At 46.8% G+C, this 12007-nt stretch overlaps 1 protein-coding gene across 2 annotated transcripts in view; it reads left to right on the top strand.

The window, feature by feature from the left end:
• The window catches only part of CYSTM1 (cysteine rich transmembrane module containing 1), a 105792-nt gene that overhangs the window by 57248 nt on the left and 36537 nt on the right, over nt 1–12007 (top strand). For both annotated transcript variants that reach the window (XM_088451163.1, XM_088451156.1), the window contains exon 2: nt 6561–6799. In XM_088451163.1, the coding sequence (XP_088307289.1) occupies nt 6574–6799 (226 nt within the window). In that variant the 5' untranslated portion in view covers nt 6561–6573. The remainder of the gene's footprint in view (nt 1–6560; nt 6800–12007) is intronic.

Raw genomic sequence — 12007 nt, 5'->3', positions numbered from 1 at the left:
CTGTTATTGTCTCAGGTAATAGTGAATGTTCCGACCCACCAGAGAGGTCAAGGGTTTTATTCCAGCCTGTTTGTGGTGCCCAAGCCGGACGGCTCCATGAGACCCATACTCAATCTCAAGGATTTATACACTCAACTTCGAGTTTTCAAGTTCAAGATGGAATCTCTCCAATCCGTTATAGCGGGTCTCGACAGGAACGAGTTTCTGGTGTCCTTAGACATAAAGGACGCTTATCTCCACATCCCAATCTGGCCCCCCCATCAGGCTTTTCTTCATTTTGCGGTCCTAGAGTCGCATTTTCAATTCCAGGCCCTACCTTTCGGACTTTCGTCGGCCCCAAGAGTATTCACAAAAGTTATGGCGGCAATGATGGCCCTACTGCATGGTCAGGGGGTCGTCATTGGCCCTCATTCAGAGCCGTACGCTCTGAGCAGAGCGCACGCTCTGAATGAGGGCCGTCCTCCATAATTATGGAGCGTCCTCCTGGACGCTCGTATAGCTGTGGGTCACCACCCACAGCCTGTACGAGTGTGCAGGTTGATGGCCGCGATGGTCTTGACCATCGCCACTGCGAGCCGGAGCTTGCGGTTGAGTTTTTCAATCGCAAGGCCCGGAGTGATTTTGGCTCTATCAGAGCCAAAATCACTCCCACTGACATCACTAGTGATGTCAGTGGGCCGGCTTCTGACGGTAGGCGTTCCCTTGGGAACGCCCCCGTCTGGGAGCCACGCCCACCAAAGGGGGCGTGCTGTCAGTCAACATCGACAGCACGCCCCCTTTGATCAGACACAACGAGCGAAGGAAAGTCCTTCGCTCGTCACGTCTGGCGCATGCGCACGACGGAGCTCCCTCTGTCGTGCGCATGCTCAGTGCAGACCATCGACCCACTTGCGAGCGGACAGCCGCTCGCGAGTGGGTCTGAATCAGGCCCATTGTTCCATACTTAGATGATCTATTGATAAAGACCTCTTCGGAAGCTCGGCTGTTAAGGGACATTCGCTTAACTCAGAGCATCCTCCTGCAACACGGTTGGATACTAAATTTCAAAAAGTCCTCCCTGATTCCTACCCAGCGTTTACTATTCATAGGAATTATACTGGACACAGTGCATCAAAGAGTTTTCCTGCCTCAAAACAAAGCTGCCTCCATTCAGCATATGGTGCGCCTGGTCTTAAAACATCGCCGAGTGTCTGTACATCTCTGTATCCGCCTTATTGGGAAGATGGTAGCGGCTTTCGAGGCGATTCAGTATGCCAGATTTCACGCCCATCCTTTTCAGCTGGATCTCCTCTACCAGTGGTCAGGATCCCACCTCTTTCTCCATCAGAGAGTTCTCCTGATGCCTCAGACTCGAACATCTCTCATTTGGTGGCTGAACCTTTCCCACCTGCTGGCGGGGAAAAGGTTTGCGGTGTGGGATTGGACCCTCCTCACCACAGATGCAAGCCTGAGGGGCTGGGGAGCAGTGACTCTGGGAAAGCATTTTCAGGGGCACTGGATGCAGCAAGAAGCCAGATTGCCCATTATTCTAGAATTGAGAGCAGTATTTTATGCTCTCCAGCTGGCGCATCCACTGCTGGAGGGGCAGGCCATCAGAGTCCAGTCGGACAACGCCACGGCAGTGGCGTATATAAACAGGCAGGGCGGCACAAAAAGCAGAGCCGCCATGAGGGAGGTAACAAGGATTCTACTTTGGGCAGAGGAATTTGCAGTAGCGATTTCTGCGATCTTCATCCCAGGACTAGAAAACTGGGAGGCCGACTATCTCAGTCGGCAGGATGTTCATCCAGGGGAATGGTCACTCAATCCTCAGGTGTTCCAGTAATTAACTCTGAGGTGGGGCTGTCCTCAAGCCGACTTTATGGCATCAAGGTTAAACCACCAACTACCGGTTTACTACTCCAGAACAAGGGACCCACGAGCAGCTGCAGTGGACGCACTGACGGCTCCGTGGAAGTTTCATTACCTCTACCTATTCCCTCCGTTTCCGCTCATTCCGCGCCTGCTTCAAAGAATCAAGCGAGAAGGGATCAAGGTGCTTCTGATAGCACCAGATTGGCCCAGACGAGCGTGGTATTCCCAGATACAGAATCTGTTAATAGACGAGCCGTGGCCACTGCCTCTTCAGGACGACCTCATTCTTCAGGGCCCATTTGTTTATCGCGACTTAAGGCGGCTTCGTTTGACGGCCTGGCTACTGAAAGGGCCGTCCTCAGAAAAAAGGGTATTCCGTCATTACAGAGAGTGGAGATAAGGTACTTAACCTGGAAGGTTGTTCTGCTTTTGGCACTCGCTTCGGCAAGGCGTGTGTCAGAACTCAGTGCTTTATCCTGCCGCCCTCCTTATCTTATTTTCCATGAAGATAGGGCGGAGCTGCGTACTCAAAGGGCTTTTCTTCCCAAAGTGTTGACAGCTTTTCATATAAACCAGCCTATCGTGGTTCCGGTGTTTAAGGATGACTCTTCCAATTCAAGATCCTTGGATGTAGTCGGAGCACTCCGGATTTACGTTGACAGGACTGCCTCCCTCCGTAAATCCGATACTTTGTGTATTCGGTTTGATGTGGCCCGTCCAGGTTGGCCAGCCTCAAAACAGACCATTTCTGGATGGATTCGCTTCACTATCAGGCAAGCATACGTGGTGGCCTCCAAACAACCACCGGGTCCTATTACGGCGCATTCTACGCGCTCGGTAGGTCCTTCATGGGCGGCTGCTCGCGGGGTTTCCTTAAACCAGCTTTGTAGAGCAGCCACTTGGTCAGGCACGCATACCTTCCTACGATTCTATCGTTTGATACTTTTGCGACCTCCGCTTTGGAGTTTGGCCGTGCGGTGTTGCAGGGCTCTCAGCGCTCTCCCACCCGGGATGTAAGCTCTGGGACATCCCCATTGTACTGAGGCTCCAGTGTCCCCTGGTGGATGAAGGAGAAAATAGGATTTTGGTACTTACCGATTAAATCCCTTTCTCCGATTCCACAGGGGACACTGGACACCCTCCCTACGCTGTTCTACCTGCATTGTTACTGTTTTACAGGTTCAGACGCTGGTTTGCGTTTAATGTTGTCTGACTGACCTGTTCTTGTTTTTTCATGTATATGTTGTTTTCTTATGTATATGTGATTAATGTAGCTTTTCTGTCTCCTTCTCCTTCTCCCCTCGGGCACAGTTGTTTTTAGACTGACCTGGGGGGGGGGGGTATAGAGGGGAGGAGCTAGCTACCAGTAGTTTTTTATTTAAAGGTGCCAGCTCCCGGTTAACACACTCCTATACCCCATTGTACTGAGGCTCCAGTGTCCCCTGTGGAATCGGAGAAAGGGATTTATCGGTAAGTACCAAAATCCTATTTTTATACAGTGCCCCCAGTAGCAGCCCCCTTTTATACAGTGCCCCCAGTAGCAGTCCCCTATACAGTGCCCCCAGTAGCAGTCCCCTATACAGTACCCCCAGTAGCAGCCCCCCTATACAGTACCCCCATTAGCAGCCCTCCTTTATACAGTAACACATACTCACAAAAGAAAAAAAAAATAGACAACTTACCTGATCCCCGCTGTAGACGACGACCGCCGCTGCCTGCTGCTCCCGGCCCGCTCTGCACTATGGCAGAGATGTCATGACGTCTCTCCCATCAACCGCTGCGGGGGGAGCCGGAATGGGAGCTCTTGAGTGAGCTCCAGCCGGATCCCTCCGTGGCCCCAGCAGCCAATCAAAGTCTGTATGACTGTCATTGGCTGGCTGCGCTGCTATGACAAACACACAGCCGCCACTGGTGGCTGTGTGTTTGTTTCTGTGTAGGGCAGACCGCTACTCACTGCGGACTGCCCTACACTTGTGGGACACTAGCGGCGGGTGCGGGCTGCACCGCTGATGCTACAGTGCCGCGCGATGGGGGATTTTTACCTGGCGGATCGCCCGATTGAAACCGTTGTAATTCCTACACCGTTCACCCGATTTGGATGTAATTACACTCAAATTAAATCTGGAAGTCTGCAGTTAAAGCACATCTTTACCATTGTGGTGGTGAATAGAGGCCAAAATCAGAAAATTCTGTCAATGTCCCAATAATACTGACTGTATATACACACACGTTAGGGCAGTGTTTTCCAAACTTTATACAAACTCTATATAGACTGGCATGGTGATTTACATACTGGAGGGGACAGACCTATAAACATTCACACTAGGGCTTGAGGGATGGGGACATGGTGACGCACATAATGCGGCTTTGGGGAGTGGGACATGGGGCCTGGGGGTGACATGGTGACACACACACACACACTGGGGCATGGGGTGGATATGGTGAAAAACATGCTGGGTCCTGGGTAAAACATGGTGGCGCACACACTAGGACCAGGGGGGGGGGGAAACATGGTAACACACAGGGCCGACGAGCCACACCGGACCCAGGTGACGGGGCGTGGCCTAATCGCTGGAAGCGTAGTGACGCCCCCTTAGAAATTTTTTTTAATACAATATTTTCAGCGCCGCTGCACTCTGGGGAGGGGAGCACTGTGTGCCCCTCAGCACGGGTGCACAGCCAATGGGGGTCGCGATCAGCGTGATCCCCGTGCTTTTGCAGCCACGAGCAGTCTCCCAGGACAGCTGTGACTTAAGAGGGAGGGGGAGCGGTGCCGGACACGGGGCCCCACCGGGCCCCTGCAGCAACCACGGGCCCGGGTAATTTGTACCCGCTCCTTCCCCTTTCTCGGTGCCCCTGGTAACACACACACACACACACACTGGAGGAGACGCATGGTGACTCACACTAGGGCTTGTTGGGAACATGGTGACACACACTAGGGCTTGTTGGGAACATGGTGACACACACTAGGGCTTGTTGGGAACATGGTGACACACACTAGGGCTTGTTGGGAACATGGTGACACACACTAGGGCTTGTTGGGAACATGGTGACACACACTAGGGCTTGTTGGGAACATGGTGACACACACTAGGGCTTGTTGGGAACATGGTGACACACACTAGGGCTTGTTGGGAACATGGTGACACACACTAGGGCTTGGTGGGAACATGGTGACACACACTAGGGCTTGGTGGGAACATGGTGACACACACTAGGGCTTGGTGGGAACATGGTGACACACACTAGGGCTTGGTGGGAACATGGTGACACACACTAGGGCTTGGTGGGAACATGGTGACACACACTAGGGCTTGGTGGGAACATGGTGACACACACTAGGGCTTGGTGGGAACATGGTGACACACACTAGGGCTTGGTGGGAACATGGTGACACACACTAGGGCTTGGTGGGAACATGGTGACACACACTAGGGCTTGGTGGGAACATGGTGACACACACTAGGGCTTGGTGGGAACATGGTGACACACACTAGGGCTTGGTGGGAACATGGTGACACACACTAGGGCTTGGTGGGAACATGGTGACACACACTAGGGCTTGGTGGGAACATGGTGACACACACTAGGGCTTGGTGGGAACATGGTGACACACACTAGGGCTTGGTGGGAACATGGTGACACACACTAGAGCTTGGGGGGAACATGGTGACACACACTAGAGCTTGGGGGGAACATGGTGACACACACTAGAGCTTGGGGGGAACATGGTGACACACACTAGAGCTTGGGGGGAACATGGTGACACACACTAGAGCTTGGGGGGAACATGGTGACACACACTAGAGCTTGGGGGGAACATGGTGACACACACTAGAGCTTGGGGGGAACATGGTGACACACACTAGAGCTTGGGGGGAACATGGTGACACACACTAGAGCTTGGGGGGAACATGGTGACACACACTAGGGCTTGGTGGGAACATGGTGACACACTAGAGCTTGGGGGGAACATGGTGACACACACTAGAGCTTGGGGGGAACATGGTGACACACACTAGGGCTTGGTGGGAACATGGTGACACACACTAGGGCTTGGTGGGAACATGGTGACACACACTAGGGCTTGGTGGGAACATGGTGACACACACTAGGGCTTGGTGGGAACATGGTGACACACACTAGAGCTTGGGGGGAACATGGTGACACACTAGAGCTTGGGGGGAACATGGTGACACACACACACTTCTGCCTCAGGAAGCGGGGGGGGGGCATGATGACACACATACTTTAGCCTGTGGAAGAAAGGGAGATAGCTGTACAGTGAGGTACTATGGGAAGCTGAGGAGCTCAGCGTAGGGAGTGCAGTACCTGCAGAGGAAGCGCTGCTCCACTATGGAAACAGAGATCAGGGTTATCTTAGTGTAGAATGTGGGCAGGGCAATCCATCGCTGTCAGAGCCCACCTCCACTTTTCGCCCATACCACGCCACCACATGCATGCACTGATCACCAAGCCCACTAAGGACCAGACTGGACCTCACAGCAGCGGCACCCCAGGGCTCCACGACGCACAGTTTGGTAAACGCTGCATTAGGGACACAGAGGGATTGAATGTCTGACTTAAAATGCAGTAAATTGTAATCACATTTGTAAGCAAAATAAACAATGCTAAAATATGCATCAATGGTGGTAAGTAAAATTTATATATAAATATATATATATATATTTTTTTTTTTATAGATTACCATTCATCATGAATTACGAAAATCCTCCACCATATTCCGGGGTTAATCCAACTGCTCCTTACCCACCATATGGACATCCGCAAGGTGGCCCAGGCCCAACTCCATATCCTGGTTACCCCCCCGGTCCGGTAGGATACCAGCCAGGACAGCCTGGCTATCAGGAATATCCCCAATATGGTTGGCAGGGTGGTCAACCTCCAGCGCCAGTTTATATGGAGGCTCCTAAAAACACAGGTATGAAACTCCTGAAATGACTTATTACCAAATGATATTTCCATCCTGTTAGTCAGTGTACTGACTAAATATAGTGCGCATGTTTTAAAAGTGTTCTCAGCTGATAGTAGATGCCTGATAATAGTATATTATCCCTTACTGAAGCAGAGAAGAGTAAGGAATGTATTAATTTGAATTACTTTCAGGTCTTGTTCATAATATCAAAGCTGAAATGTGCTGTGTATTTAGTATGTTCATATCAAGCTGACATTAGGCTAGGTATCTGTCATTGATCCAAACTGGAAAATGCCCACACCATTCAAACTACAAGCTTAATGGGTTGGGAATAGTGCATGATAAAGATGGTCTCTTGATGTAATATCTCTTGATACCCCTGTTAATGGCTTCTGTGTATATATCATATTGTGTAACCATTTTATCAGGCATAGGTGATCAAATGGTTTATAAAAATATATACATAATTGTTTCCATCTTGGAGCTTCATGACTTAGCCTATTAATACAGCGTCTGTAGGGATTCAATCAAATTATCTAATTCACCACCAAATAATGCTTTTTCCACTTGCAATAAAACTGCAGTTACACTTATTTTTTTGTGCATTTTTACTCCTTTTTTTTCCTATTTAACACTCTAATGCATTCTTCCCCTCTTTACTGTTATGGGTCAAGATCTGAGATTTGGGTGGGCCATTTGGCCAAGCTGCCTTTCCAAAGACGAATGTTTATAGCTAACTGACATGGCTTGGGTTCATGTATCACCCAGAGTGTGTATTTTTGAGAATCCTGGCAGCTTAGCCAACGTACCCTCTACCAGTGTAATTGGAAGCGAATACCAGTCACCCTACTCCAGTAGGCACTTGGATTTTCCAAACTGTGAGCTTCTCTTGATGGAGTGCTTTACTGCAGGAATGAGAGCTGCTGCAACTGTATCTCAAAGGTGGACAGATGAACAGTGCATCTGGCTAGAATCTGGTTAAATCCAAATACTCAACATCAAGTCCTCTCCAATGTATAACACACTGAAAAGTTCTCCAACCACTCTTTTCAAACACTATTTCCCATGGGTAAAGGTTACATCCCAGGTGATATTTTTGACCAATATGAAGGAAGTGGTTATGTTATTGAGCAGTTACCAAGCTCAGATATTTCAGCATACCCCTGCTGGTTTTGTGGCAGTGAATCTCTTGAAATAATGAATGATCCATCACATGAACGAAGGGGTTTAGGTCTCGTAAGTGGCGTAAACGTTCCATGTTTAACTCCTTACATGCATTGTAATGGCACCGTGGTTCTGCTGTTTCTAGCTTCATGCTGGGGACCAGAGGAAGGAGAAGGTGGGCTGGGGTGTTAGTGGGATGCCACGTATCTTCCATCTATATGCAATTAAAATGCATATATTGGGAACATAGTTACATTGGATCACATTACAGCAAAGTATACTGCCCACAAGTTCCTACACATGGAACACTTCCATGGAAGTATACTCACATTTTTAGAACATCCTATAGTTATCACATATCTTTCCAATCAAGCAATCTTGTAGTTGTGATCTCCACTGTAAGTGGATGCTACTAGGCAATACATCGGTTATCGGCTGGTGTGCCATACTAATCAGTGGGCATTAAATACAGATTTTATTTTATCAATACAATGGATTGCAATGTCTGTCTATGATCTGTTAGTTTCAGTATAATTGAGGTAATGAAGAACCGGGTGATTTAATTAACTGGATAGGAGGGTGAAAAGAGACAGACAAACAACTTGACATTAGTAATTCACAAAGCTAGTAGAACAGTGGAAGATGGATGTTCCACTAAGTCGGAAGCTGGGAAGTGTAAGGGCCAAGAGAAATCAATGTTATGCCTAGGTAGGGCTTCCTCAGATTGTGACAGTAATATTCATAAACTCAGTGTAAAGAAAAAGGTAAATGTAGAGTTATGGCAAAAGCTAAAATAAAATATTAATGTGAGATCACAAGTTATTAAAACAAAACACATTTAATTTATTGAAAATTAGATTATTGTAAGATTTTTTTTTTTTTCCTGCAATCTGTGATGTGATTGGTTGGCCTTACTCCACTGGCTGGTAAAGATTGTGGGGATGTTACAGTTTTCCTTGAGCAATTTGGACGGGTTTACTTTGCCACTGGGCCATAGAAATTACCTCTTCTTAATGTCCGAAGTAGGAAGTGGTAGTGACCCTGAGGAACTGCATGAGTGGAGTCAACCAAAAATGGATCAAGAACTACTTAAGATGGTCACCACACATTTAGATTTGCAATTTGAGGAAGCATTCAATACTTGTGGGAATGCTCTGTTAGGTTAGCATGAGTTTAAGAAAGTGGGTTTCCTGTATAAGGGCTGCGAGGGACTTGCACAATTTTGGCTGCAAACAATAATATGCGAATCCAGAGGTGTGGCATATAGCTGCACTTCCTCGCAGGTGCAAGATAATCACACCTAATTGAGCCACCCCCATTGATGTTTAAGGTACTGAATGGAAAAAGTAAACTTGTGGGGAAAGTTGAGGTAATTAATTTAAATCAATTAATTTAAGTGGGAAAGTGGTGAGCTAAGGGAGACATTAGGCAGAGACTGAGTGAGAAAAGAGGAGCGTAGAGGAAAGAGAGAAGACTTTCGCTATCGGCACAAACAATAATATATTTCAAATTTGTGTATCTATCAGATAAAAGCATGGGGATTTTATTCATATTTTAATCAAAACATTTAAGGTTGCAGCTCTTCAATAGACCCCACTTCTCTGCAAGAAAAGGTGGAGAGTGTTAGTAAGTGTAGTGTGGGAATAGAGTGGTAAGGTCCATGTGGGAAAGATGGGACCACAATAATAGGCATTGAAAAGAGAGAACTAATGCAATAACAATGAGCAGAAGGGGGGCTTATTCCACAAATGTGAAGTTGCCGGAGCAAAATGATGCAGTGTGATGCAAAGGTGAAAAACATTGGTAACAACTGGGCCCTACTGTCTGAGCAATCGGAAAAAAAAGAGAGGAGAACCAGATAGACACTTAATTTGTCTATCAGGCTGCTACTTTTTTCACTTATAGGGCCACGTTCAATTCGTGGTAAAAACGGACATTTTTTTTTCATCATTGGCGAAAACAACCATTTTAAAAACAAAAAACGCAACTTATAATTTTTTTCCCCCAGTAATTTATCATTAGGAGGGGTGTCCAAAGGGTTCTGAAAGAAATCCCCACATTTTTAGCCAAAAATTGGGATTTTGCATTTTTTCTCACCTGGTCTGGGATGGAGAAAACTTTTCTCCAGTTTTTTTTCTTCTCGCCTGTTTTTTGGGCGAAAACGGCTGTTTTCACCAATGGTGAAAAAAATGGCCGTTTTTCGCCGCTAATTGAATACGGCCCATAGTGTACTAGTTACTTAGGATGTGTTTTTTGTAGCGGCTAAGTAGCAAAGTCCGTAGAGCGCTAAACTGGGCTGTTTGGAGCAAATTGAGAATACGTGTATGTAGACACATCTGAATTACATCCTTACATAATCAGTCCACATTAGGCTCATAGCGCTGACATTTCTCATTGATGACACTGCAGCAGGAAAGTTTATACAGTGGTGGCTGTCTTAGCTGCGTGGTCCCTTACTACATGGTCATGGAGTTCTTCTAAGTTCACCAACTAGAATGTTTACTATGGGGCCAGTTGCTTTGCATTCTATTTTTTTTGCAGTAGGCAACAAGTACCAACAGCAGGAACACCAGGTCAGCTATTGGCCAGTAGGGTAAATAAGGGAATCTTTACAGTTCTATATTATGCAAAACGCATTATGAGTGCTAAGGACTTCAGTGAACTTCTGAAGCCCTATCTGTTTTGGCACATTTTGCTTATGCTACAATTCACTAGTGCATCAGACTTTATGCCTCTGATTTTTGTACTTTTATTTTACAGATTTTCATTAAAAAGAAAACTGTTAAATTATTCCTATACAATATTGCCCAAAATTACAAGACATTTCAAACAGCTGATTTACAAAGATTGTCATGATTAGGCCATTGATAAAGAAACAAGCTTTATATAAATGCACTTCTGTATGAAGTAAGCATTCATTTATTTTTATGAAATTGAAAAACTTAATAAAAAGCATTATGTAAGTCAGTGAGACCAAACAAGATAGACTTCAAACACAGCCTTAATTACAGTAATGTCCCCCACCTGCTTCTAAAATCTAACACATGCCCTTAGACATTTTGCCATAGAATGCTTCTATGTGCCAGTCAGACCTGCTTGCTTAGATATGCTTATAGACTTATCTTGCCATAAAATGCCCTCCAACTTGCCCACATGCCATTCAAAATTCCCCACCTGCAGAACTGATAAAAGAATTACTGTACAGTTATTGCAGAATAGCGGTGAAGGCATACGCACTAAAATCCATGGCATAAATATAAGGCTTTTCCAATTAAAGTATCCCTGCTTCCAGCATTTTGGAGCGAGTTCTAAGGCTAATGAAGATAAATTGGGACTACAGGCACGAAGATGCACTAGCCATATATTGGCTAGTATGTAATTTGTACGCCAGGATGTAATTTGCCATTTGCATGAATATGATATCCTGGAGACACCCGTGTTTGCTGCTGTTGTGGCAGTACAAAATCCATCAGCTTGCATGAATAGGATATATCCTGGAGGCACCAGTGTTATTCTAGTGAAACACAATTGTACAGTCTTTTAGACTAGCCACTAGTCCCCAGGGCTTAGAAACCTGCTCTCTCAAAGCTCACATCTTCATTCCAGTCTATCAACCTTCCTAAAGGCCCCCATACATCAGAGATTGATTGCAGCAATCGTGCAATTTGCAATAGATTGTGTATAAAAATCTTTCCCTTTTTCTATTGATTGCATATTGGAGAGATGCCAGAATCGATTGAAAAAGGGAAAGATTTTTATACACAATCGATTGCAAATTGCATGATTGCTGCAATCAATCTCTGATGTATGGGGGCCTTAACTCTTGCCTTTGCAACCATTTGCGATGGTTATATTCTGGGGAAGTGGTGTAACCGTGGGAGGTGTGGTCTCACCCTCTTAGGAAAATTATTACTGCGCTGGAGATGGTGCTGTGAGCCCCTCAGCCAGGGGCAAATCAGGAAGGGGGGGCGTGATCAGTGTGTGATGCTCCTCACACACCCCCCCCCCCCGCACAGGCAGAGCAGACTGCTGCTGTTTAACTGCAGGAGG

Source organism: Taudactylus pleione, unplaced genomic scaffold (assembly GCF_031769625.1).
Source record: "Taudactylus pleione unplaced genomic scaffold, aTauple2 ptg000025l, whole genome shotgun sequence".
Classification (NCBI taxonomy): domain Eukaryota; kingdom Metazoa; phylum Chordata; class Amphibia; order Anura; family Myobatrachidae; genus Taudactylus; species Taudactylus pleione.
Note: the sequence above shows the minus strand (reverse complement) of the source record. Positions and strands in the feature narration are given on the sequence as shown.